Source organism: Macaca fascicularis, chromosome 11 (genome assembly GCF_037993035.2).
Source record: "Macaca fascicularis isolate 582-1 chromosome 11, T2T-MFA8v1.1".
Classification (NCBI taxonomy): domain Eukaryota; kingdom Metazoa; phylum Chordata; class Mammalia; order Primates; family Cercopithecidae; genus Macaca; species Macaca fascicularis.
Window position 1 is genome coordinate 56888288 of NC_088385.1, and position 27282 is coordinate 56915569.

General features: G+C 53.8%; 2 protein-coding genes across 5 annotated transcripts; both read left to right on the forward strand.

Moving 5' to 3' along the window:
- On the forward strand, positions 1-26539 carry ASIC1 (acid sensing ion channel subunit 1). Of its 4 annotated transcripts, none has more exons than XM_015430901.3 (12): positions 1-307; positions 1154-1531; positions 2157-2352; positions 19825-19975; positions 20612-20739; positions 21028-21187; positions 21534-21590; positions 22814-22967; positions 23408-23499; positions 24025-24104; positions 24183-24287; positions 24469-26539. In XM_015430901.3, exons 2-12 carry the CDS (start codon positions 1170-1172, stop codon positions 24571-24573), a joined length of 1590 nt encoding a protein of 529 aa, XP_015286387.2. In that variant the 5' UTR covers positions 1-307; positions 1154-1169; the 3' UTR covers positions 24574-26539. The 4 variants fall into 4 exon arrangements, with proteins under 4 accessions (XP_015286387.2, XP_005570867.2, XP_015286386.2 ...); XM_005570810.4 differs by having other exon boundaries at positions 21031-21187; XM_015430900.3 differs by lacking the exons at positions 1-307; positions 1154-1531; positions 2157-2352 and adding an exon at positions 16022-16854.
- Positions 24792-26539, forward strand: LOC123566814 (uncharacterized; the record flags this gene model as incomplete). The annotated part of the gene is made up of 1 exon (XM_045365211.2): positions 24792-26539. A coding segment is annotated over one exon (549 nt), but the record flags the coding sequence as incomplete, so codon positions are not given.
- Positions 26540-27282: the final 743 nt, after the last annotated feature.

Here is a 27282-nt window from a genome sequence, read left to right on the forward strand (position 1 = left end):
GCCGCCTCCCGGCCGGACGATGGATCCCTGCAGATCCCAGGGCTGAGAGCACCGCGCACCGCGCCGAGCCCGGGCGGACCGAGCCGAGGCGAGCGAGAGAGCGAGCTAGCGCGCGCGGGCGGGCGGACAGATCGGAGCCGAGCGGGGCCGGGCGGGCCGCTCCCTGCAGGGCTCTGCGCGGCGTGCCGCGGCGGCCCCGGGCTCCGGCCCCGGGCCATGAGCTCCTCCGCGACTCGGCGCTGAGCCCGCGACCGGTCCAGCGCCCCAGGACCCGCCGCCGGCTGCCGGCTTCCCGAAGCCCCCTCAGGTGGGTTTCCGATCCCCCTGCCTTTGGCTGCGGGGCTCCTCGGCACCCCGAAGCCAGGACTCTCCTCCCTCTGGATTTCCCTTGCTGCTGGGGCGGCTCGGTGGCTGGGGAGGGGGGCGGGGGCCGAGCAGGGGATCTGACTGCGACGAGAAGCTGGACTGGGGGGGGGGGGGTGCGTCCGGGGCGGGGACAGCTCGCTGTCATAGGGAACCGCGCCCCCCCTCCATACATCCACCTCGGGCAGCCCGCCACCCCCCACTCCCAACATACACACACACAGCCTGCTCTTATTTCAGAACTGGAGACACCCGCAGGTGAGGACTCAGGCTGGGCCCCTCCCCAGAGGTAGCCACCTCCCTGGGGGTTTTTTGGCCCCAGTTTAGCTCTTAGGACCACAGCCCCGTCCTGTGAATACCCATGAGCAGGAGAGGAGCTCCTTACCCCGGGGTCAGCCCATCTGGGCCAGTTTTCATCTCCAGGATGGGGTGGACATTCTTGTCCCAGAGTGACCCCACATCTGGAGGGAACTCCTGCGCCTGCCTATGGGTGCATCAGGACTTCCCCGTCAATCTTGGATGACTGTATCTGGGGTCTCCCCGGGCCTGGGAAGCTTCTCTGGGAGAGCATTCTCTTGGCCTGACCTGACCCCCTGTTCCTGTGTATTTGGAGGAACCCTGGATGTGTCCCTTGGTCAGCCACCTCTGGGCTTGCAAAGCAGGGAAGTCTTCTGCCTGAGGAGTGGTGACCTCTGGAGATGAGGATTCTGGATGGGCACATGTGGAGGGGGGGCCCCATGTGTACTTCCATCCCAGGACAATGACAGACTGTCCCTCTCCCCTCCCCCAGAATCCCCTCAACAAGGATGGAACTGAAGGCCGAGGAGGAGGAGGTGGGTGGCGTCCAGCCGGTGAGCATCCAGGCCTTCGCCAGCAGCTCCACGCTGCACGGCCTGGCCCACATCTTCTCCTACGAGCGGCTGTCTCTGAAGCGGGCATTGTGGGCCCTGTGCTTCCTGGGCTCGCTGGCTGTGCTGCTGTGTGTGTGCACGGAGCGTGTGCAGTACTACTTCCACTACCACCATGTCACCAAGCTCGATGAGGTGGCTGCCTCTCAGCTTACTTTCCCTGCTGTCACGCTGTGCAACCTCAACGAGTTCCGCTTTAGCCAAGTCTCCAAGAATGACCTGTATCATGCCGGGGAGCTTCTGGCCCTGCTCAACAACAGGTGGGTGGCTCCCACCCTCCCTCAGCTCTGCTCCTGGAGTTGTGTGAGTTCCAGTCAGGGTGTCTGCCTCCCTAACTCACCATAGAGGCCAGTCAAGCCTGCCCTTTAACCCACCCCCACCCCGAAACCTGCCACTCACAGCAGAGGAGTTAGGGTGCTGCTGAGCACCCAATTAAGGACACCCAGCCTCTGATCCCAGCATAGTCCAGAACAGCTTGACCCCTACCCAGCCTGAGATATGAGACATTGTCACCCTCTCTGGAGTGAGCTTTACCCTTATTCTGGCCACTCTGTCTTGACCTTCTCGTCAGCTGGCGGATGGGCACAGACCATCTTTAAAGGGTAGAGACTATAGTATAAAAGCCACAGTCCCTGCCTTGTCTCTCTGCCCACCTTATCCATGCTTCCTTTCACCCATATACTGGGATGCCCTGCCCCTGGGCAGCCACTACAGATCCTTCTGTCATTTCAGACCCATGTGGTAGATCTTCTGCATGCCCAGCTCTCCTTCCTTGCCTATACCTGGGCCTGATCCCCAGGGCTGGAGGCTGCCCCCATCACCCAAGTTGGGTGTGGGACACTGATGGCTGTACTGACCCGTGTGCCACTCACCCCCGGGCCCCAGGTATGAGATACCAGACACACAGATGGCAGACGAAAAGCAGCTGGAGATATTGCAGGACAAAGCCAACTTCCGCAGCTTCAAACCCAAACCCTTCAACATGCGTGAGTTCTATGACCGAGCTGGGCACGACATTCGAGACATGCTGCTGTCCTGCCACTTCCGGGGAGAGGTCTGCAGCGCTGAAGACTTCAAGGTGGTGAGTCCCCTGGTGTGGGGTGTGAGTCAGCCTGGCCCACAGAGGAGGAGGAGGAGACAATGAGCAGGCTGGGCCTCTCCAGGTGCTTGCTACTCTGGGAGAGGAAGTTGTGTGTCCTGGGGTTTGCTTCTGGTAGAAGGGGAGTTTGTTCAGCATAGGGACACATTTACACTCACTGAGGGCCTGAGTCTCAGCCTTGCAGCCATGATGGCAGGAAAGAGAGCCTACAGTGCACAACACACACATATATGCACAAACGTGGCCTGACATAGCCACAAACCCACCAAGCTTACCTTCTAGGCCACAGGTGTCAGAGCTGAGCAGAGAGGTGGGTAAGCTACAGCCTTGTTACTTATAGTGAGGTCCAGGACCATCAATTGGGAGCTTGAAAGGAATGCAGGACTTTGCCACCCCACTTCCCAGACCTACTGAACCAGAATCTGCATCTAATAAGATCCTCAGGTGATTGGAGTGTACACTAAAGTTTGAGAAGCACCGTGAAGGACAAGTAAGGGAAACCTTCTCTTAAATAGCCTGACAGTAACTCCCTCTGTGCCATCTGCACCCCATACATAGACACATACACTGGTTAGGTTCCCTGCTTACCAGGAAGAGCCACAGAGCCAGGGTCTGAGGAAAGGAAGGCCATCAGGACACCCAGTCATGGCTGCCTTGGAGGCTTCCTTTGCATCTTAAAATGGAGATACCCCACAGATGTGGCTGCCTCAGGCCAGCACCTCAGGGAGGGCGTAGGGAAACTGATTTTGGCATCTGATGTGCTGGGCGACCCTGGGCAAGTCACACAGATTCCTGAGGGTTAAGACCTGGACCCGGATGGCAAAGAGACCAGAGGCTCTGGAGCCATGTAGAAACAATAACACCAAATGAATGGACAATGTTCATAACTCTTTCACGTGCTTTCTAGGCTCCCCTCAATTGCCTTGATACATAATCACATTAGCTCTATTTTACAAATGCATGAACTGAGACACAGAAAGGCAGAATGATTTACCTAAGCTCACACAGTTAGTGACAGGTGACAGGTTCAGGATTAGAACTCATGTCTCCTTAAGCTGAAAATGTCCTTTACTCTTTTAATTAATATTATGGACCCTGGAGTTATTGTGTCCACTTCACATTCTTTTCCAGGACCCTTTTCTCTCCATGCCTACTCAGCTCTCAGATCCTCTCCCTTTTTCCTGCCCATTTTCTCCCTGTTTGCTTGCTTCCTCCTGCAGTATGGGAACATGAACTGTATTTGTGCAGAAAGGATGGCACCATGGTCACGTTTAGTGTTTCTTGCTGTGCAAGACTTCCCAATCTCTTTAAGCCTTGCTCTGCAGACCAGTTTCATGGGCCTTTGTCAATCCTGCTGGACAAAGTTTACCTGATCGCACTCTTTACTGAGCCAAGCTGATGGGGAGCTTAGCCAAGATGCAAGAACCACTTCCTTCCCTCTCTTACTTCTTCATAGCAGGAGAGTCTTGGATTCCCCAGAGCTCGAGACCAGAGGGTTCCCAGTCTCACAAGTGATGCTCCCAAGAGTAATAGGACTGTAGGTGAAGGTGGAAGCAAAAGTCAGAGCCCCCTGTCTCCAACACACCCAACATACAAGCAGGAGGGACCCCTGAGAAAGATGGAGAAAATGTATTTGTTTGAGTGGTTTGTAGTGTTGAATGAGGGAGGGAAGTGCTTGGCTCAATCTGAGGAGGTGCTAAGATATAAATCTGGGCACAGTTAGTCCATAGAAAGTGTTCAGTTGAGGCTCCATCTGTCCATCATGTCCAGAAAGATTCCAAGTGGTGATGCTAAGATAACGTTTGGTCAATAATGGAGATGTTGAGATGTGATTGGTCCATGCTGTCTGAGGGGACCATTCTAAGTAGTCAGATGGAGATGTGATTGGCTCACAAAGTTCTGGAGCAGTCTGAGTTGTTCCTCTTACTCTGGGGGAGAGACACACAGGCTAGCACCCTGCAGCCCCAGCTGTGCCCCTTCTTGCTTCTGGGTTGTCAGGGAAGACCAGGTTTTTGCTGTTTTGCAGCCCGTATCAAAGACCTGACCCTGAATTTTGCTGGACCCGAAACTCTCACCCCTCCCTCTGCTCTCTTTAGTTGATTTCATTGCCAGCCCCTCTCCATGTCAAGAGCTCTACCCATAGGGATGTTCCCACACAGATGGGCATCTGGCCGGAGTCCATGTCTGACACCTCCCCACTGGAGAAGGGCCTGGCAGGCTCTCTCCTCCAGCTCCCCAGTCCTAAGGGCTCCCACACTCCTTGCCTGATGCTCCACCCTCTCCCTTCTCTCCTCAGTCTTGTGATTAACATCCTTGACATTCTCTGCTAGGCTCAGAGGAGTGTTGGGAGTGTGTCTCCAGCCCTGGGCAGATGTAGCACTGACAGAAAACAGCTGTCTATAGGGTCAGGGTCTAAGGGAAACCATCTTGGCATCTTCTGCAGCCTTCAGAGCAGAGGTTCTTCACTGAGGAAAGGAGGTAGTGACGGAAGAGAGGCTTTGTGGTTAGGGCTTTGGTTGCTCTTTCAGTGGCTCAGGAAGAAGCTGCTGGGGCCCATCCAACAGGATTGCTGTGGGGATACCACCCCCCACTGTCCAAGACCTTGCTCAACACGTTTGCAAAATATAGTGTGTGGGAGCACGTGTGGACTCTTTTGTAGATTTCTAAGGGCAACCCTCATCTCAACAATAAGAACCCTGTTTCTAAAGGCTGGTTGGGGGACGCATAAGAAGACAATTCAGGGAGGCTGCTCTGGTCACTCAAAGACCCCAGCTCCCCTGATGAGGATCTGCAGTAACAGGCATATCTCCAGATGTGCTCCTGGATCCAGCTCAACCCCAGGGAGTAGTTGGTGGTCACAGAGCATTTGGCCAGGGTCCATCCCCCAGGTGTGGCTGAGTCAGCTTGGGAGGGTGGGGGTGAATATGGGGAGCCTGAGCTGAATCTGGGAGGGACTGGTTTGGAAATCTTTCAGGATTGAAGAGACAGAAGGGCAGGGCAGGGAGTATCCCCACAGCAACCTGGCTGGGAAGGTCTCAATAGCTGCCTCCTGAGCAACCATAGTGACCCAACTACAAGGCCCCCTCTTCCCGGCCACCTCCTTTTCTTCCTGGTAGGGTGCTTTGTTGCCAAGGCAACGGGGTCTGCGGCTCCTCTCTCCTGCCCCACCTTGAGGCCAGTCAGGCCAAGGCAGGGCAGGGGTTCCATGGAGGGGGGCTGGGGTGCAGCTGTCTGCTGGTGTCTGGGTGGGGGCCAGGGGAGTGAGCACAGTCGCAGCTGGTGCCAGCCTCCAGCTGCACCTTATCTGTCCCTGGCAGTGGGAGCAGCTGATGTGGCCGGAATGCTGAGCAGCAGCAAGGGGAGGGGGCTGGCAGATGGTCACCCAGTCTGCCCTATGCCACCCCCTCCTCCGCTGAGACCTAGACCCTTTGCCTAGGGGAGAGAGAAGCAGGAATTCATTTCTGGGGCCTGAAAGAGAAGGAAGAGGAGGGCAGAGAGTGGAAATGCTGGGGTGGGCGTGTGGTGTGGCTCATAATCTCTCTCAGGAGGGTGAAACTGGGGGACAAGAATCCCTGGGAGGGGTCCACAAGAGTACTTCTCAGGACCCTGGATTGGAGACCAGAATCTCCCAGGGAAGAGATGGAGTGAATGAGCACAGAAGCCTCCCCCGCAACCCACTGCAAGGTTCCGAAGGGGCCTGGGCATCCCCTGGAGCACCTAGGGAAGTAAGATCCTGCAATGAGAGGTGGCTGTGGGTGGCTGATCCTGAGACCCAAAGTGGGGAGAGAGAGGTCGTCTAAAAGCAGGAGAGCCAGGGATGGCAGCGCCTGGCAAGAGCCAGGACTAGCACGGAGCTTCTTCATCTCCAGGTTTCACCCCTCATCCCCACACCCCATGCTGCCCCATAGAAGCTCAGACCAGAAGTCCCTTGGAAGGGCCTGACCTTACTGCCAGGGTCTGCACCCTCCAGCTAGGCAGGGAGTGGAGGGGCTGCTGAGGGGAGAGGCTGCCCAGACTGCTGTGCAGAGAGGGGAAGAGGGGTCTTGGGCAGCCCCACCCAGAGGCCTGGTGGTCTTCAGGGGTGGGAAGGGGGAACATGCACAGATTGCAGAAGGATAGAAGAGGCTGACCTGGAGACAGTAACTTTGGAGGAGGGGTTCATGGGCTTCATGAACTTTGGGGGAAGGGTTCCTGCCCTAGGTGTTCGTGGCTACTGCCTCCTACCTTATCCTTCTCATCTGTTCCTCCCTCCCAGAAAGTGCCTAATCTGAACACAGGCGGGTGGAGAGAGGAGACGGGAGCAGAGCCCATTGCAGTTGCAGGAATCCAGTGGATGGGCCCTGGGTTGGGGTCTCAGATGGCTCCTTTTCCCTCTGTCTCAGACACAGATACACACAAACATCCTTCAGGTAGCCCAGTTTTCTCTCTCACCTCTTCCCCTTCTCCCCAGACCCCAGCCATTTCTGACTCCACCCCTCTCTCAGACTGGCTATCAGCTGAGAGCTACTCTAAGCTAATTGATCTCTGGGCTGCTGGCTAAAGTAATAGGGAATTCAGTAACTAAGTGCCTCTGGGGGCCAAGCCTGGAAGTGGAGGGCTGGTCTTGTGCCTTTGTCACTGCCCAGCCAGTGGAGAACTGGGGTGGCCACTGCATGCCCAGTGTGTCCTGGAGACAGAGGGGGAGGCCCACAGAGAAGCTTGGAATGTTCTGCTGTGGGTGGAGGTTGCTTCTGAGTGTGCTTCGGTTTTGTGGAAAGTAATTTCAAATCTCAGGGGATGGCGAGGGAGACAGAATATTCAGAATGAGAAGCTGGGATTAGGGGAGTGTTAAGCTCCACTGGATTCATTCCCATAGCAGACAGTGCCACTTCCGTGTGCCAGGTCCTGCACTGGGGCAGTGAAGTGCAGCGTGGGAGGTTCAGGGCTGAGAGCCATGGGGGTGATACTAAAGGAGGCCAGGTGGGGTGGGCTTCAGAACAAGGGGGAACATGCTGGGGATGAGCAGACTCTCAACATCCAAGGGGAGTCCTCCCAATCTCCCCAGCCAAACTCAGCCTCTCGGAGAACGCCAGGTTCATAGAATGTGTTGGTGTCTCCACAGCTAACTAAATCAACCGGCCAATTCTCTCCGGCAAGGGCCATTCTTCAGAGCCTTGGCCAGCCCCTGCCCACCCCCACCCCCAAGCTTTCCCTCACTTGTATGTTTGAGGTGGCCAATCTAGAAGCCTCTACCTTCTGACCTATGACGTCCCAGTCAGGACCCTTGGGTGCACATTCTGGGAGGCAAAGCTGGAAGGAGACAGCAAGAATGAGAAGGGGTGCCTAGCTGGGTGGAGGATGGGACTGGGCATTAGGGCTCCTGGTCTCTATTTTGGGCAAAGTTCCACCTGGCCCCACTTCTTAGCTTCTAAGCCCAATCTCCTTTAAGGAGGTTGTAAGAGTATTCTCTATCGAGGGGCAGCCCTTCCTCTGGGACTCTCTGGCCAAGTGCACACTGCCCCATGTGTAATGGATGTGCAGCGCCAGCCTACCTGGACACGGGAATTGGACATCTTCCTCACAGAATATTTAAAAATGAGCATGAAGCTGCTGTGTATTCACCTTAAAGGGAAGTTCCCTTAAGGAACTGTCAGGACAGACACTCTGCCACCCCAGGCTCTCCAAGGCCACTCTCCAGGGAGAGACAGGGCCAGTTGTGATCTTTCTGAGATCCCATGAGTTCTTGGATAGAAAATGCTTTCCCACCCTTCTGCATGCCCTCTGTGTGACTGACAGTCCTGTGGGCCCAGGAGGTTGGGCTGTGCAGCTTAGTGCTTTGTGTCTCTAGTTGGTGTCACACCAGTATGCCAGGCTGAGAACATCCCTGGGGGTGAGACTGCTGCAGTGGCCTTGGCCCTGGACAGCAGCCGTCTCAGACTTCCTCACAACACCCTCATCACATGTGCGCCCCAAGCGTGCAAGCACACATGTGCACCTCTGTGTGTGTCTGGGGTAGAGTGTGGATGTGCAGTGTGAAGCGGAAGCATGTGGAGATATATGGGGGCCCATGCAGCTTGGTGTGTGTGGCTGTGGGAGAAAGCTTTTGTGCAGGCAAACCTCTGGTTGCATGCAGAGCACATACCAGCAAAATTAATCATCTCTTTCAGTTGTGCTTTGCAATTTACAGATTCCCTTTACTTTAGCTCATGTGAGCTTCATAATTCTTGTAGGTAGGAAATTGTTAACATCTTCATTGGAAAGATGAGAAAAATGAGGCTCAGAGGAGTTGTGTGACTTGCCTGAGGTCACACAGCTGGGAAATGACAGAGTGGGACCCTGACTTCAGATCTTCTGAGTCCAGGTTCTTTGTGTATGACTGTAGGAGCAGGAACGTGTTTAGAAGAGGGTGCTCTGTTGAGAAGCAGTGTGGGGAGGCAGGAAGGGCAAGAAAGGGTGCAGAGAAGAGACCTTAGGAATCCCGTTCCCAAGTTGAGTAGGCCTAGTTTTTTGATGCTTCTGTCTTTTCATTGCACCATCAGGCCAAGCGCCTATCTTAGGTGAACCCACCACTGGCTTTCCCCAGGGTCACACCAGGGCAGCCAGGACCTCCCTGAGGAACTCACATACCATTGCATTGCGTACATGCTCAACATCCTTAAATGGGCGTGCAGTGCTGCCTGGCAACCCCACTGCGTTTTCCTGGTCAACTTGCTCTCCCTGATGACTACTGCAAACTTCTCCACTCTTCTCAGTCACCCTTCCTAGCTCCTCTCACCCTCAGCAGATGACCTTGCCTCCCACTTACTTCACTGAGAAAATAGAAGCCTCAGACAAGATCTTGTCCTTCTTCTGGGTACCAAGCCCTAGAAGGGAACATTCATCTTATCTAGGATAAAGTCTCAACCTAGAATTTTCATCTTATTCCCTTCTGCCTTTTTAAGATCTTTCTCTTGCTAATTCTGTCTCTCCCTGCTCTACAGTTGGTCGCTCCTTCTCAAGTGGAACCCCATTGACAATGAAACATGCTGAAGATGCTCCTGTCTTAAAATACATAGCTGTAACGACAGCTAACATATACTGAGCACTTGCTATGTATTGGTCTTTGTGCTAAGATAAAAACTAAAACATATGTGTCTCTCAACTCCACAGCACCTGCCAGCTCCTATAGTGTCTCTGCTTCCCTTCACAAAGTTCCTAAAAGTGATGTGTTTATTTCACTGTTTTCATTTCCTCATCTCTAACTCACTTTCTGATCCAGGCTGCTTTCTTCCCCTGTCATTGCCATTCCTCCTAAATGGTTCTAGCTAAAGCCAGTGGTCACCTTCATGTTGCCAAATCCAGCAACTATATTTTTTTTAATTCTTGATCTCTCAATAGCATTCAAAATAGTTGCCCACCACCTCTTTTTTTTTGAGACGGAGTTTTGCTCTTGTTGCTCAGGCTGGAGTGCAGTGGCACCATCTCGGCTCACTGCAACCTCCGCCTCCTAGGTTCAAGCAATTCTCCTGCCTCAGCTGCCTGAGTAGCTGGGATTACAGGCGCATGCCACTATGCGTGGCTTTTTTTTTTTTTTTTTTTTTTTTTTTTGAGACGGAGTCTCGCTCTGTCGCCCAGGCTGGAGTGCAGTGGCCGGATCTCAGCTCACTGCAAGCTCCGCCTCCCGGGTTCGGGCCATTCTCCTGTCTCAGCCTCCTGAGTAGCTGGGACTACAGGCGCCCGCCACCTCGCCTGGCTAGTTTTTTGTATTTTTTAGTAGAGATGGGGTTTCACCGTGTTAGCCAGGATGGTCTCGATCTCCTGACCTAGTGATCCGCCCGTCTCGGCCTCCCAAAGTGCTGGGATTACAGGCTTGAGCCACCGTGCCCGGCCTTTTTTTTTTTTTTTTTTGTATTTTTAGTAGAGACAGGGTTTCTCCATGTTGGTCAGGCTGGTCTCAAACTCCCGACCTCAGGTGATCCGCCTGCCTTGGCGTCCCAAAGTGCTGGGATTACAGGTGTGAGCCACTGCGCCTGGCCCCCACCACCTCTTTTTTGAACTACTCCCTTTCCTGACGATCATACTCTCTTTGTTTTCCTTCTCTGTCTACCCACTCCTCTGTCTCTTTGCCAGTTCATTTTCTTCTGCTTGGCCATTTAGTGTCATCACTACTCAAGGCTCAGTCCCAAGCTTTAATCTTCTTTTAAATCACAAGAGTACAATGCACCGTATTGTAGCTTGAAGAATTTTTACACTGGTATGTCTTACAGTGTAGTATTTTGCATATTACACTGGTATGTATTTACATTGGTATAAAACATTTCCAGTAGCCCAGAAAGTTCCTTCAGGCTGTTTCCTAGTCAATGCTACCCCACAAGAGTTAACCACTATTCTATCAGTATAGACTAATTTCACTCGTTCTTGAACTTCCTGGAGTATATGTATCCTCCATACGGTGTATACTCTTTTGTGTGTGTTTGTTTTGTTTTGTTTTGCTTGTGATTATGTCTGTGAGATTTAGCCATGTTGTTGTGTGTGGCAGTGGTTGGTTCTTTTTTGATGCTATATAGTATCTCATTATATGAATATGCCACAATTGATCCATTCTACTGATGCTAGACATTTGGGTTGTTACTAGTTTTTGGCTCTTATCTATAAAGCTACTATGAACATTCTTGTTCATGTTTTTTAGTTGACATATACACTAATTTCTCCTGGGCATATGACTAGCTATGGAGCTATGGTTAAGTCATAGGGTATGATTCTGTTTAGCTTTAGTGGATACTGCCAAATCAGACCTTTTTTCTATTTTTTTTTTAACTTTATATTCTATTCTTGGGCAGTCTCATCTTCACTCATGACTTCAATTACCATCTACACACTGACAACTGCCAAATTTATGTCTCAGCCCAGCTCTCTCCTCTTAGCATCAGCTCCAGTCGCCAATTTTCCACTTAACGTCTCTACTTGGATGTCCCTAAGACTCCTCAAGACCAGCATGTGCAAAACCAAAGTCATCATCTTACCTCCCAAACTAGTTCTTTACCTGTGCGCCTGATCTAGTGAGCCACCCCACTGTTCACCCCATCATGCAAACCAGAAATCATCCCTGACACTCCATCTCCCTCACCTGCCTTGACAGGATCTACCAATTTTGCCTCATAAACATCTCCACTCTACCCCTGTTCCAGGCCGTCCCACCACTGCATGTCTCACTGGGCCACTGCAATGGCTCCTCCACAGGCCTCCCAGCAGTCCCTCTGTAGCCTTCACTCTGCAGCCATAGTTGTCTTTTCAAATCAAAGCTCTGATCACGTGAACTCCTTCCATGGGGAGTCTTTAATTGTCCCTGAGCCAGAATCCTCACTGTGGCCTTTAAGACCCTGAGTGACCTGGGTTCTCCCTGCCTTTACCCACCTCTCCAGCTACGCTTGCCCCTTCTCATCTCTGTCCTTCAGGGCCCTTGCACACACTCTGTTCTCTCTCTGGAATATCCTCCCTCCTCCACAGGGGCACGTGCGCACGCACACACACACACACCATTACCTAATTACTCCTCTTTATTTATTTATTTTTTATTTTATTTTATTTGTATTTATTTTTTTGAGACAGAATCTCCTTCTGTCACCTGGGCTGGAGTGCAGTGGTGCAATCTTAGCTCATTGCAACTTCCACGTCCTTGGTTCAAGCAAGTCTCGTGCCTCAGCCTCCTAAGTAGCTGAGATTACAGTCATGTGTCACCATGCCTGGCTAATTTTGTATTTTTAGTAGATCTGGGGTTTTGCCATGGTGGCCAGGCTGGTCTTGAACCCCTGGCCTCAAGTGATCCACCCACCTCGGCCTTCCAAAGTGCTGGGATTACAGGTGTAAGCCACTGCGCCCAGCCTCCTCTCTATTCTTTAGACTGTAATTCAAACATCATTTCCTCAGAGAAAGCTTCCTTGATTCCCCAGTCTGGGTCAAGTCCCTCTGCCATTCACTCTGATAGAGCCATATTTTTTTTTATAGCACTTACCATGGTTTGTAGTTAGATATTTATTTTTTTCATTTTTGAATTGATGTCTGTCTCCCCTCTTCGACAGTAAGCTCCTTGAGGGCAGGTCCATGATGTGTTCTCCACTGTGGCAATGAGTAAATGAAAGAATGAAGAAGCAAGGGATTTGGAGACAGATGACCTCATTCCAGCCTCCAGCCCACTTCTTGCTCTCCCTGAGACTTGAATAGGCTGGTGTGGCTCAGTTTTCTCACTTGTCAGATGGGAATGAAGTTTCTCATACCTGCTTATTTCACTGGGTTGTATAAGGATCCCATGAGATAACAATTGAAAACCATGGGCCGAGCATGGTGGTTCACACCTGCAATCCCAGCACTTTGGGAGGCTGAGGCGGGTGGATCACCTGAGGTCAGGAGTTCGAGACCAGCCTCAACATGGAGAAACCCTGTCTCTACTAAAAATACAAAATTAGCCGGGTGTGGTAGTGTATGTCTGTAATCCCAGCTACTTGGGAGGCTGAGGCAGGAGAATTGCTTGAAACTGGGAGGCAGAGGTTGCGGTGAGCCGAGATCACCGCACCGTTGCACTCCAGCCTGGGCAACAAAGAGTGAAAAACTCTGTCAAAAAAACAAAACAAAACAAAACAAAAAACACCATGGAGCATTACACAGACGTAAGGGGTGGCTGGAATGAAGAAAGAGATACAGAAAAAGTCAGAAACCACTCAGCACACACTGCTGAAGAGAAGGTCTGGATGGGGAGGGCTGCATGTTTGGACAGAGGGTTCAGAACTGAGTGCAGCTCTGTGTGTGTGTCTGCTTGGGCACCTCTCCAGGGGCCCTCTGTGTATGCCCTTTGACATTTTCCTCATCCTCCAATTACTTGAACAAGATGAAGACGAGAAAGAACGTTAGAAGAATAAGCATTTGTTTGAAGAAGCATACAGGTGATGGAGGAGAGAGGACGTGCAGTGGGGGGCTGTGTATGTGTGTTGGTGTGTGTGTGTGTGTTGGGGTGTATGTGTTGGGGTTTGTGTGTTGGGGTGTGTGTGTCGCCCCACACCAGGGCTGTGTGTCTGTGTGGTAATGTGCAAGTGTGCAGTGTGGTCTTGGTTGCTGTAAGGGAAGAGGTATTCAGTTGCACCCAACTTACTGTCCTTTGGCGCTGTCTGTGTATGCACACCCTTCTCTTTGCTGGGGCTCCCAAGCTAGAAGCTCTTATTGCCTTTGCTGCTTCCTTCTGGAAATCAATCTACTTCCCCTTCCAAAATATCTGAAGGAGAGGGACAGTGCCCTCTAGTGGAATGCATGGGCAGCTGCAGCTTCCTCAGCCCAAGCCTCAGCCCACTCCACTCAAGTCTGGAAGTCCTCTCTGAAGCACTTCCTGGGGAATGCAAAGGAGGAGGCCCCTACCCTCTGAGAGCTCAAGATCTGGCAGGCAGGAAAAAGATGCACACAGGAGAGGACACACAGGTTCATGCAGGAGAAGCCTGAGGACAGCAGCTCAAGGTGGGGGGGGGGTCTCTCCTCATCTCTGCAATGACTTATCTCTGGTTGCCCAGGGTGTTCCTGGCTTTCCTTGCTTCCTGTTCCCGCACATGGTCTCTTGGTCCTGCTCTTTTACTCTTGGTCTCATAGCTGTAGGGCCTTGAGCAGAACTGGACCCTTCAGTCTATTCCCTGGGTGGGCACTCACAGCGCTCTGTGGAGTTGGGGGAGGCTTCTTGGAGGAGGTAATATGTGAGTAGGGTCTTGAAAAATGAGTAGGAATTCTCCAGATGGAGTCCAGGGAAGGCACAGGACTGTGGATGAGCCTTGTGTGTCTGGGGATGGGTGGTGGCGGCTGGATGCTGGCCTGAGGTGGAGGGTACATTGCTTTCAGCTTTGTGGGGCCACAAGAGATGCCTAAATTTTCACAGGAGGCAGTGGGAAGTGAGAGAAGATCTTTACTTTTTTGAGACAAAGCCTTGCTCTGTCACCCAGGCTGGAGTGCAGTGGCACGATCTCGGCTCACTGCAATCTCCACCTCCCGGGTTCAAGCGATTCTTGTGCCTCAGCCTCCCAAGCAGCTGGAACTACAGGCATATGCCACCACGCCTGGCTAGAGAAAAGGTCTTTAAGCAGAAGAATGGTCAGAGTCACAAAACATGGACTAAAGGTGGGGAGAAACTGCAGGGAGGCAGGGAGACCAGTTGAGAGGCTGTTGTTTAGGCAAAAGAGCAGGGCAGTGGCAGAAAGAGGAGGGCAGTGGCTGTTGTTTAGCCCAATCTGAGGGCAGTGGCAGAAGGATGGAGGGGGCGAGAGGTCAAGACTCCGATTCTGGGGCCTCTTTGTCCCTGGCAGCAAAGCTGAGGCCAAAAGTTCCACATCACTCAGTTCTGCTAGAACCTGGCACTCTGCCTCCCATCCCCAACACACTCTAGGGTCTCTGCAAATGGAGAAGGGAAGATGGTGGGAGCAGGGAGGGAGAAGAGAGGAGGAGGAGGGGGAACACAGCCTGGGACTAGGGGATGCTTAAGGAATGGGGAGGCCCAAGCAGACCCACCTAGCCCCAGTCTAGCCCTACTGCTCCTCCTCTGGCCCTGCAGAGAAAGAGTTAATCTGCTACACCTCCCTCCCCAACCTTCCCCTCCTCCCCTCAGGTCACCTTCTTGGCCCTGGAGACTTGGCTGGTGGCTCAAGTTCCTCAACCAGTGTCCCTGAGTAATCAGAGCACATAGAGGGACCAGGGGCCTGGGGGCAGGGAATGGTAAATTAGGGGCAGGGGAGCCTCAGAGACTGAGGCCGGGAGTCTGCAAGGCTGAGGGTTTGGCGGGAACCCCAAGTTGGTTCCCAATACTGTCTACCTGACCCAGGTCCCCCTGCCCCACCCCCAGCACTGATCTCAATTTCTTCCATCCACCAGAGAATTCCTCGAACTCCTAAACTGTTGAGGGCTGCAGGGGGCAAGCTGAAAGGGGTAGTGGTGATCTGCCAGGAAGCTTTCCCACTGCAGGAGACAGGGTCCCTCCCCTTAGTGCCGGGAACTGGTCAGAAATGAGTCTGTGGTCAGTGAGAGACTGCTGCTAATGGAACCTGGGCTGGCCCACAAGCCACAGGACAGTAGGGGAGAGGAAAGGAACCAAAATACAGCTCAGCATAGGGGGTGGGACTAGGGCTGGTAATGCTGTCCTGAAGTAGAGCTGGGGCCAGGGAGGGAGGGGAAGAGAAACAGGGTCGGGGACTGGAATTGGAGGTCTGAGAGAGTGCCTGGTGGTGGGGCACGGAGGGGTTAAGGTATCCCAGAGGAATAACTGGATGAAGGGAGAATAAGGGAGAGGACCCAGAATTGGGATGCGGGCACTGAGGGACATGATGAGGAACAGACTGGAGGATGACAGAGAGCATGAGTATGTGTTATGTGTGTCCTGGGGGGTGGGGACTGTTGTCACTGCGATCATCATGGCAGTGGGCGCAAAGGATGGTGCCGGGTCCCTCCTCACCGGCAGGGGTGGGTTCCAGGAGTCCCAGCCCTAGGCTTTTCCAGGGTTTCCACTGTGTCCTAAACCCTCTCTGTGCTGCTGGAGCGGGTGACAGGAAAGGGGCTCCAGCCCCCTGCTCTCCATCAGCCCTCCTTTTCCCACTGCCATCAATTATTCATCAGCCCAGACACCCGCCCTCCCTGGCAGGGCAGGCTGGTCCTCCTCCCATGCCCCGCCCCAGCCACACTGCCACAGAGGCCCTGGTGAGGAAGGACAGCCAGCCAGGCTGTGGATACCTGACTGACAAGCTGGGTGGCTAGCTCTGCCAGACTCTGCCTGGGGTCACATAGCCTTCCCCTCTGGCACCTTCCCCCTTCCTCCTGCCAATCCCTGGCACCAGGAAGCCCCTGGAGAAAATGCCCATTCGGATCTTCTGCTCTGTGTCATTCTCCTCTGGAGAGGAGGCCCCAGGGCCCTTGGGAGATATTTGGGGTCCCCACCACCATCAGCAGCAGCAGGACATCTCAGAATCAGAAGAGGAGGAAGAAGAGAAGGAAAAGGAGGCAGTGAGGAAGGAGGCCAGCAAGAGGCATTCACCCATGGACTTGGTGGCCTTTGCCAACAGCTGCACCCTCCACGGCACCAACCACATTTTTGTGGAGGGGGGTCCAGGACCAAGGCAGGCGCTGTGGGCGGTGGCCTTTGTCCTGGCACTGGGTGCCTTCCTGTGCCAGGTAGGGGACCGCGTTGCTTATTACCTCAGCTACCCACACGTGACCCTGCTAAACGAAGTGGCCACCACGGAGCTGGCCTTCCCGGCGGTCACCCTCTGCAACACTAATGCCGTGCGGCTGTCCCAGCTCAGCTACCCTGACTTGCTTTATCTGGCCCCCATGCTGGGACTGGATGAAAGTGATGACCCTGGGGTGCCCCTTGCTCCACCGGGCCCTGAGGCCTACTCTGGGGAGCCCTTTAACCTGCACCGCTTCTACAATCGCTCCTGCCACCGGCTGGAGGACATGCTGCTCTATTGCTCCTACCAAGGGGGGCCCTGTGGCCCTCACAACTTCTCAGTGGTGAGTGGGGCCCCATGCCTGCCACAGTACCCCAAGAGTGTCTGCCATGGCTCTCCCTGACTGTCACCTCCTGGGGTTGGGGCTGGGGCTGGGGCTGATGACTGTGCTGCCCCCTCCTCACCTGGCTGACCCAGGCCAGAGCTTACCCAGGAGTCCAGGGCCTGAAGCTAGGCTGATATTCCCAGGTCCATACCAGCACTGCTTTTCCCGTTAGAATCTTGAAACACATCTGTCTTAGTTGGTGTTTCCTCCCTACATGTCCTCCAGTCTCACCTGCCCTTCCCAAGACCTCCTCATGGTCCAGCAGGGCCTGGGACCTTGCACCATCTGTGAGGTCAACCTTTGATCTGTGGTGGACACCAATGCCTGGCCAGTTGCTCACTATTTTGACTAGCACCCGCGGACTGAAGCTGGGGTGGGTGCTGCCTGGTTTCTGGTGGTACAAGAGAAGGGAGTGAGAGGGAGACAGTAGAGGGGTGGGGACATCCCCCACCACCCCCACCTCACCATGCTGCTTGTCAGCAGCTCCCACAGCAGGGACTTCAATGCATCTTTGCTTGGTCTTCCTGTGCCCTCCTACGGGTGCCCCACCCCCACCAGCTCTGTGTGTGTGTGTGTGTGTGTGTGTGTGTGTGTGTGTGTGTGTGTGTGTGTCTGAGGGTAAATAACAGGTCTTTAAGTCATATCCCTCTCCCCAGCTTTAAGTGGCCAGCGAGCCTCTTCCTAGGGGAAGCTGTCACTGGGAACTGTCCTCCTGCTTGGCCCCCCACCCAGGGGTCTAGGGCCTTCCCTGCTGGAGGGTCACCTGGCACCCCACTGTCTCTCCTAAGTTCATCTTCCAGGTCTGTCTGGCCTGACTGCTCTCCTGCTCCACCAGCTCCCAGGTACCAGGCCTTCCCTGCCCCACACACCCATCCCTCAGTCCTCCACCCCCTCCCTAGTGTAGGGGCAGGAGGTGTCATCATACCAGTGCATCATGGGATGACTGCAGGCATACAGGGGCCTGGGGGTTTGGACCACTGAGCCTCAGGGAGGCCAGGAGCCATAGGAACGTGGCTTCCTCTGGGCCTGAGGGTAGAGCAGACACTTCTCACCCAGGCCCACCAGGTGGCAGCAGCAATCCACTGTACAGCAGCCCAGTCCTCTGAGCCAGCGCAAGGCAGGGCTGCTAGCCGGCCTCAGACACCTCTAATCCCATATAGCTCTGGATGGAGTGTAGGCATGAGTGTATGTCCAGCCTGGAGCCTGTGGCTGGGTGCCGCAAGAACTGGTCGTGGGGCTGGGGATTAGGAGCCCTTGGAGTTCTCTCTTTGCCTCATCCCTAGACCTCACCCACAAAGTGGGGAGAGCAGTATGTTTCCTTTTCTGGAGGGTAATGGAGGAGGCTGTTCTAGGAAGGGGGAAGGGGACAAAGACCCTATTCCCTAGTAACCTACTGCCATTGCGGCTTCAGTCTGGCCTGAAACTCTTTTGTCTGTCCCCTGCTCTGGGCTGTGTTGACTCACCTTATGACTTGTTTTGTGGACTTTGTCACCATCCAGCAGTAGTAAAAGCACGGCCACCCCAACCTGGGGACATTCAAGGAGGCTGTGGGGAAAAGGCCAAGAATAACTGGTTTACTTTTCTCTTTGCAGCTTTTTAATCAGCACTGTGACCAGGGCTGCACTGGGGCATGGAGCGGGGAGAAGACTGGGGAGACAGCCCCCAGGGCTGAGATATCTCCTGAGGCCCTCCTAGTTTTGCAAAAGCATTAACACACGCACCATGCCCTGGGGGCTCAGTCCCAAGTGCTGGGAGAAGAGGTGCTGGTGCTTGGTTGAGCGTGGTCCTTGGCATGGCAACTGGGTCTACTTTCAGGTTCTGCTGATAATAGAATAATGATAGACCCAAGGGGCTAGGGGCTGAAGGAAACCAAAAAACTGAGTTTGGCTGGGCACGGTGGCTCACGCATATAATCCCAACACTTTGGAAGGCTGAGGCAGGCGGATCACCTGAGGTCAGGAGTTTGAGACCAGCCTGGCTAACATGGTGAAACCCCGTCTCTACTAAAAATACAAAAATTAGCCAGGTGTGATGTTGTGTGCTTGTAATCCCAGCTACTTGAGAGGCTGAGATGGAGGTTGCAGTGAGCCAAGATTGCACCATTGCACTCCAGCCTGGGCAACAGAGTAAGACTCCATCTCAAAAAAAAAAAAAAAAAAACCGAAAAAAAAACAACAACAAAAAACTAAGTTTGGGTCTTGGGGAAAGCAGAATTTTAGATTCCCAGAGTGAAATCTAGGAGAAGAGAAGGTATGTCTCAGAGGCCTCAGGAGCTTGGGCCTGAGGAAAGGGTCCCAAGGAGGGGCCAGGGATCTGGCTATGTTGGGATCCTGGTGATGAAAATGCATATGTCAGGTTCCTGGCAGGAAAAAGACAGCTACCTGATGATTTAGTTGAAGACTTTAACAAAGGGACTGCTGACAGATCTGTGGGCAGGGTTAAGAAAACCAGTGAGAGGGGCTGAGGCAGCGAGCAGTACTATGAAATCGTTATCACTCCTAGGCCGAAGAAGCACAAAAGAAGACAGTGCTGTGTAGGGAGCCCTGACCGGATTTGTAATCATGGAGAGCGTAAGCCACTACTAGAGCTACAGAGGGGCGAGGGCTGGAGAAGGATTCATACCCCAATCTTTCCTCCTGCCTTCTGATCCATTACCAATACCTCCCAACTGTGAAACCCAACTAGAAGCCCATGCAGGTGGCAAAGGAGCTCAGGCTATGCACCCTACCAGGAACAGTTTTCCAGGGCACACAGAGGGCAAGGAAGGGCGGGAAACAGGTGGGAGAGGGGAGCAAATGGAGAACAGGCTGCACAGGAGGAACCGTTCCCAAAGGGTGTTGAGATTCCAACAGCTAGGGTGACTAGGAACAGCCCTTGGTGAGTAGAGGGTGCTGGCAGGACTCAGGCTCTCCACTCTACCCCCGCCAGGTCTTCACACGCTATGGAAAGTGCTACACGTTCAACTCAGGCCGAGATGGGCGGCCGCGGCTGAAGACCATGAAGGGTGGGACAGGCAATGGGCTGGAAATCATGCTGGACATCCAGCAGGACGAGTACCTGCCTGTGTGGGGGGAGACTGGTATGTCACCCGCTTCAGGGGCCCCTCTGCATGGCTCTAGGCCCCAGCCTCTGCCAGGGGATTCCTGGGCTTCTCTGTGAGACCCGGGCAGGGCCCGGGCTTTCCCCTCTCCCCCCAGCATCTCACCATCTCCATTGCTGACTCTACCTGACTTCCACACTCACATCTCTCTGGCTCCCCATTCCTGGCTCAGTTACTCTCCAAGGTAACCAGCCATCCTTTTCCATCAGCGCCACCACCACTCTATAAATAACTCCCTCTCTTCTCAGGCTGCCTGCCTGTCTGGTCTCGGGGGGCCTTGGGGCAGAGAGAGATGGGGGAAAAGGGAGAAAGGGAGGGGGAGAAATGGAGAGCATCTGAAACAGTGACACTCTGGGAGAAAGTATTTGAAACACCAAGATGCAGCGCAGAAGCCAGGTAAGAAAAGAAGTGTATAGGATGCAGGGGTCGTCAGAGCAGCTCAGAGCTGGTAAACCCAGAAGGAGGCTGGGGGATGGGCTAGGACCCTATAGACTTCCCCCACCCCAGTCCCAGTGTATGCTGTGCTTATTCCCAGGAGAGGTAGGATGCCCCCAGGTCTGAGGGGGGTTAGGGAGTCAGGAGTCCTCCCAACTCACACACCCCTCATTCCCCTAGACGAGACGTCCTTCGAAGCAGGCATCAAAGTACAGATCCATAGTCAGGATGAACCTCCTTTCATCGACCAGCTGGGCTTTGGCGTGGCCCCAGGCTTCCAGACCTTTGTGGCCTGCCAGGAGCAGCGGGTGAGAGGGCCATGGGAGGCTGGTCCTGGGGTGGGGTGTTGAGGGGTCCAGATGGAGTGGTGGGCAATCAAGCATGGGAAGGACAGGTGAGTGAGGACCTGGGTGGTAGTCTGGCTAGTCCGAAGCATAAGTGATTGAATGAACAAGAATGCTCTGTAAACTCTGAGACCTTCAGAGGCTACAGAGAGAGAGAGGCAGAACTCCAGAGATCTGCATCTTGTCAGAGGAGTCCATCAAGCTGATTTGGGGAGAAGTCCCTGCACTCCCCCAGCTCCCCGGCTTTCCCAGCAGCTCATCTACCTGCCCCCGCCCTGGGGCACCTGCAAAGCTGTTACCATGGACTCGGATTTGGATTTCTTCGACTCCTACAGCATCACCGCCTGCCGCATTGACTGTGAGACACGCTACCTGGTGGAGAACTGCAACTGCCGCATGGTGCACATGCCAGGTCAGGCCCAGGGCTCCAAGCATACTCCTGGGGTCCCTGGGCCTTTACTGCCCCTCACTAGCTCCCCATCCGTATCAATCTCCCAACCCCAGTTCCAGCCCACTCCATTCCACACCCATCTGGCTCTTGTCTCTCTGACCTCAGTTCCTGCCTGCACCTCCAGGGATGGGTGGGAAGGGTCTAGAAGGTATAGACTGGGAGTGAGTCACTTCTGGGGCAGCGTGGGGGCCCACCAGTCCTCCCCTCCCATCCTCTCCCAGCTTACACCTTCTAGGCCTTTGGTAATACCACCATCACCAGACCCCTTGAATCCCCATCCTGTATCATTGTCTTTTCTCCTCTGTAGGGGATGCCCCATACTGTACTCCAGAGCAGTACAAGGAGTGTGCAGATCCTGCTCTGGGTGAGCGCCCCTGGCCTGGGGCAGTCTGGGGGAGGGAAAAGGTGCTGCCAGCCATGTGCACAGGAGTTTCAGGTCAAGCTCCCAGAAGTCTCACATAACTCCTGGACTGGGCTGCACCCGCTCTTGTGTCTGATACTAAAGCTGAGAATGGTCAGGCATGGTGGCTCACACCTGTAATCCCAGCACTTTGGGAGGCCGAGGTGGGCAAATTGCTTGAGCCCAGGAGTTCGAGACCAGCCTGGGTAACATGGTGAAACCCTGACTCTATGAAAAATACAAAACAAAAATTATGTGGGCATGGTGGCATGTGCCTCTAGTCCCAGCTACTTTACTCCGGAGGCTGAGGTGGGAGAATTGCTTGAACCTGGGAGATGAGGTTGCAGTGAGCCAAGATTGTACCACTGCACTCCAGCCTGGGTGACAGAGCAAGACCCTGTCTCAAATTAATAATCATAATCGGCCAGGCGCGGTGGCTCACGCTTGTAATCCCAGCACTTTGGGAGGCCGAGGTGGGTGGATCACGAGGCCAGGAGATCGAGACCATCCTGGCTAACACGGTGAAACCCCATCTCTACTAAAAATACAAAAAAATTAGCCGAGCATGGTGGCAGGCGCCTGTAGTCCCAGCTATTCAGGAGGCTGAGGCAGGAGAATGGCGTGAACCTGGGAGGCGGAGCTTGCAGTGAGCCGAGATCGCGCCACTGCACTCCAGCCTGGGTGACAGCGAGACTCTGCCTCAAAAAAAAAAAATAATAATAATAATAAATAAAGTTGAGAAAAGCATCTTCAGAGGACCCTATGAAAAATGAACAGAGGTCACCTTGGAATGGCCTTCATCTTCTTTCATCAGCCCCTCAGCTAGTTGACCCTGGAGGGTCCTGAGGAAATGAGATATAAGAGTAAGAAATATCCATAGTGAGGCTTGGTGAGAATTAGCTCAAGGTGGACACAGCTGTGAGGGGGCAGCTGGGGTTCTCCTCACTCTTCTAGTTCTCTCCATCTACATCGTTGGTTCAGTGGCCTGCAGGGTTCAGCAGGTAAAGTCCTCAAACATGCCTCAGGCTGAATGGTGAGGTAGGATGTTGGCAGAGTTTGGCATCCAGGCAGGTCATGGAAAAAGAAAGGGGCCCAGGGTTTCTCTGGGCAGAGCTAGGATGTGCATGCGGGAAGGTGCTGGCAGAAGGGCACCACTCAACTGGGACCTCTCACCTGGCTGAGTGCAGACTTCCTGGTGGAGAAGGACCAGGAGTACTGCGTGTGTGAAATGCCTTGCAACCTGACCCGCTATGGCAAGGAGCTGTCCATGGTCAAGATCCCCAGCAAAGCCTCAGCCAAGTACCTGGCCAAGAAGTTCAACAAATCTGAGCAATACATAGGGTAAGGGCTCTGACTGGGTACAGCAAGGCCCTTGGGTTGGGACTGTGGAATGGATGAGTGGGGTTTGATGGGGGCGGGGGCTGGCAGGCAGGGGGAAGTTGAGATAACACGGGGAAGGTCCAAAAGGCAAGCAAAGAGTCTAGGGTGGGTATGCAGGGAAGATCAGGCCAGAATAAGCAGGAAAGCACCCCTTTCTCTTCCCTCTTCATCCTCATTGTTGTAACAGTAGTCACTTTATACTTAATACATACTGCATATGGTACAGAACATTTCTCCCTATATGCCATCTCATTTAATCCTAAAAGGCAGGTATCTCCATCAGCGTCTCATTTTATAGATATGGAAACAGATTCAGAGAGGCTGCCTTGCTAAGGTCACCTGGTTAGTAAGAGACAGAGATATGACTTGAACCTAGGTCTCCTCCCCCAACCCCTGTGCAGGGAGAACATCCTGGTGCTGGACATTTTCTTTGAAGTCCTCAACTATGAGACCATTGAACAGAAGAAGGCCTATGAGATTGCAGGGCTCCTGGGTGAGCTGCTGATGGCACCTGTCCCCTTCCCATGCCATGGGCATGGCATGGCTCCCTATCATCCAAAAGCAGGGTGCTCACTTCTGTCCCATGAGGGTCCTCCACCCCAGAGGCCCTTCCCTAAACCCTGTTGTCTTGGTAAGTGGTGAGGGAAGGGAACTGAGCCTTCTCTTAGGGCAAAGTGGAAAAGAGAAAAGACAGGACTGTGGTCATGAGGGAGGCGTAGGCATGGAAGTGGAGACTATTTTATACGCTCCTAAAATCGGCCCAGAAATTAAGAGTTTTGTGGTATTTTGTAAACGATTATTTTTCTTGAAAAGCACCTGCTCGTTTTAGAAAGGTAGAAAAACGCAGAAAAGCATAGAGAAGAAAATAAAACTTCCACCCGAATCTGGCTTTGCGATCCTTCTGTGCGAAGGCTGCCAATCTCTTTGAGAATACAACTTGCCTGCCCCAGTCCCAGTAAACCCTGCTGCCCCCACGGCGTCCTGACCCCACTGACCCCCCTGGCCCCTGCCCCCGCAGGTGACATCGGGGGCCAGATGGGGCTGTTCATCGGCGCCAGCATCCTCACGGTGCTGGAGCTCTTTGACTACGCCTACGAGGTAAGCGGGGGCGGGGCCCGGCGCAGGGCCACGTGGGGGCAGGGTCCAGCCCGCCCACCTGCCCCGTCCCGGTCCTAGGTCATTAAGCACAAGCTGTGCCGACGAGGAAAGTGCCAGAAGGAGGCCAAAAGGAGCAGTGCGGACAAGGGCGTGGCCCTCAGCCTGGACGACGTCAAAAGACACGTGAGGGAGCGAGCGAGGGCGCCCTCCAGCCCGCCCCTGCCTCCACCGCCCCAGGAACCCCTGTCAACCCCCGCCCACCCGCCTCTGCCACCACCTTCTCTCCTTTGTCTCCTGAATGCCCCAGCACTACCGGAAGCCCTTCCGAGGGATAACCCATCCCTGTCCTGTGCCCTTCCCCTAGAACCCGTGCGAGAGCCTCCGGGGCCACCCTGCCGGGATGACATACGCTGCCAACATCCTACCTCACCATCCGGCCCGAGGCACGTTCGAGGACTTTACCTGCTGAGCCCCGCAGGCCGCTGAACCAAAGGCCTAGATGGGGAGGACTAGGAGAGCGAGGGGGCCCCCAGCTGCCTCCTCACATCTGCCCTGGGGACTCCCCACACTCCGGGGCAGATCTTTCCTCTTGTCTGTGGTAAGGAAGGAGTCTTGACCATAGAGTCCTCTCCCTGCCTCTATCCCATTCTTTTTACGTTTAACAAAACTAATCTAAGAAAGAACTAAAAAGGGAGAACGGGGCAAGGGACCTCAGGCTGCCCCTCTCTCCATGCTGCCTCCCCTAGCTCCCAGCCTGAATTCTGTCTGTCTAGCTGTCTGTCATCTGAGTGTCCACCTACATTCTGCTGCCACCAGTCACCAAAGGCCCTTCCCAGTGAGGGGTGGAAGGGATCCCTGGGGTCTGGAATTTGGCCCCAAACCAGAGAATGTACCTTAAGGGGGAGGGCTAGTGTGGGGGAGGGAGGCTTCCCCAGCCTTAAGAGACCCTCTCAGCCCAGTGACTGTCCCCAAACCCAAGTCTCCTGGCAGGAACTAAAACCTCTGCCCCACTCTTTCACACCATGTGGAATCTCGTGGGGGTCGGGGATCCCCTTAAGAAGTGGTAATGGGGTCAAGATGCGGCCCTGGTGCTGTAGGCAACATCCTGATACCTGTAAGTTCACCCCCACCCCACAGCTGCTGGAGAGAAATCCCAAGAGGCAGCCCTCCCTCACCATCCCACAAAAGACCTGGCTGGTTAACATCCAGCTCAGGGAGAAGGGCACTGGTGCCTAACCTCACTAGTCCCTCTCCCGGAGGCCCTTGTAGAGGGCCACGTCCATAAATTTTCTTATGGAACTCTCCCACATCCTCTTCTCCAACTTCATTTGCTTCTCTCAACAACCTCATCTGCACTTTCTATTTCTATATGATACAGACTCTATATTGCTATATCTCTGTATATACTTTCCCCAGCCCTGTCTGTCTCCACCCCATCCCCTCTTGTCTCTGAGAACCATTCTCCCACCCCAAGTTCCACCTTCTATGTTTCTGCCCCCTCCCTGGTCTCTGAATGCCTTCGCCTGTATAAAGAGTTGGACTCTCTCCCCTGGTGTCTGTACTGTGTACACACATCCCTCTGAGAAGCACAAGGAGACGACACGCGCATTGTAACCTTTGCACTGTCTCAGTGGCGACAAAGGAAGCTGTGAATCACAAGCTCTGCCTCTTTCTGGCCTCACCCTCTCCCCCAACCCGGGCACCCTCGACCCTCCCTGCAGCCTTAACATTCTCTTCCCCTGCTCCTCCTATCCCATTGCCCTTTGCCCAGCTGACAGTAGCATCCCCAGGGAAGGGGTTGCTGTAGAGATAGCCCCCACCCAGGGGATGGAGGTCTGCCCTGGACACTAAGCCAAGTGTGTCAGAGACAGAAGGGAGCTGGGGATTGGTGACTCCTAAAGCTGGGGCAGTGGGATGCTAACAGGCAGAAGCTGAGGTCCTCAGTCAGTGGCCTTTCCTCCTTCTGGGTGCCCAGCCCCCTTTCCTCACCTGATACCCAAGCCCACCACTTTTATTTTCTGGTGAGGTGGGTTTGGTAGGAAAGAGAGGCCTAGAGGAGGAGTTGAAAGCTCTGCTGTTGTCCCTCCCTATCTTAATGAGAGACAAGTGAGGTGGAGGGCCTGCCCCCTCCCTCCACCAGACACTCCTTCCAGGCCTAAGCCCCAGCCCCTCTCCAGGCCTTCCTTCCCCAGCTGTGTCTTGGTCTTCAATCCCAGAACAGGACCTGTGAGCAGGTCACCTGTGCATTGGCCTGGAGCTGGAGAGTAAGGCTATAGGATCTTTGGAATCTCTTGGTTCCTGGGAGTTCCTCAGAGATCATACCTCCCCAGAGGGAAGCAGGAATGAGGCCAAAAAGTGTGCATTGGATAGGGGAACAGCAGGCAGGGCTTTGGGTGACGCATGCCTCTGGTCTAATAAACTGGGTTTCAACCATCTCCTCTTCAGTGTTGTTCACTTATTTGAAAACATATTTAGGTATTCTCACTAAGTGCCTAGAGCTGAGCTTGGTTTGGGGCCAAACAATTAGGGGATGAGTAAGGAGAAGGTTTGAATAGGGAGACTGTGGTCCTCCTGGGATGGGACGGCTGACCATCGTATCAGGAATAGTTTGAACCACTGGGCAGGGAAAGAGGGAGGAGTCAAAGGCAACAAAGGTCCAAAACAGAATCCCCATCACGAACAATGCTTTAGAGAGAGAGCAGAGTCAAAATTCAAGATAAACTGGAACTTATTATAAAATCTGGAAGCAGGCTGGCACGGTGGCTCACGCCTGTAATCCCAACACTTTGGGAGGCTGAGACGGGCGGATCACTTGAGGCCAGGAGTTCGAGACCAGCCTACGCAACATAATGAAACCCCCATCCCTATTTTTTAATATTAAAAAAAAATCTGAGGCCAGGCACAATGGCTCACACCTGTAATCCCAGCATTTTGGGAGGCTGAGGCGCGCAGACCACTTGAGCTTAGGAGTTTGAAACCAACATGGGCAACATGGTGAAACCCTGTCTCTACCAAAAATACAAAACAGCCTGGCATGGTGGTGCATGCCTGTGATCCCAGCTACTCGGGAGGCTGAGGTGGGAGGATCACTTGAGCTTGGGAGGCGGAGGTTGCAGTGAGCTGAGATGGTGCCACTGTGACAAAGACAGACCTCATGTCGAAAAAATAATAATAATAA

Excerpts from the sequence above, each read along its gene's own strand:
- ASIC1 (XM_015430900.3), top strand. The coding sequence starts at position 16,195 with ATGCCCATTCGGATCTTCTGCTCTGTGTCATTCTCCTCTGGAGAGGAG. Across the intron at positions 20,740-21,027 it reads TGGCCTGCCAGGAGCAGCGG|CAGCTCATCTACCTGCCCCC; the intron begins GTGAGAGGGCCA and ends CGGCTTTCCCAG. Across the intron at positions 24,288-24,468 it reads TGGACGACGTCAAAAGACAC|AACCCGTGCGAGAGCCTCCG; the intron begins GTGAGGGAGCGA and ends CCCTTCCCCTAG.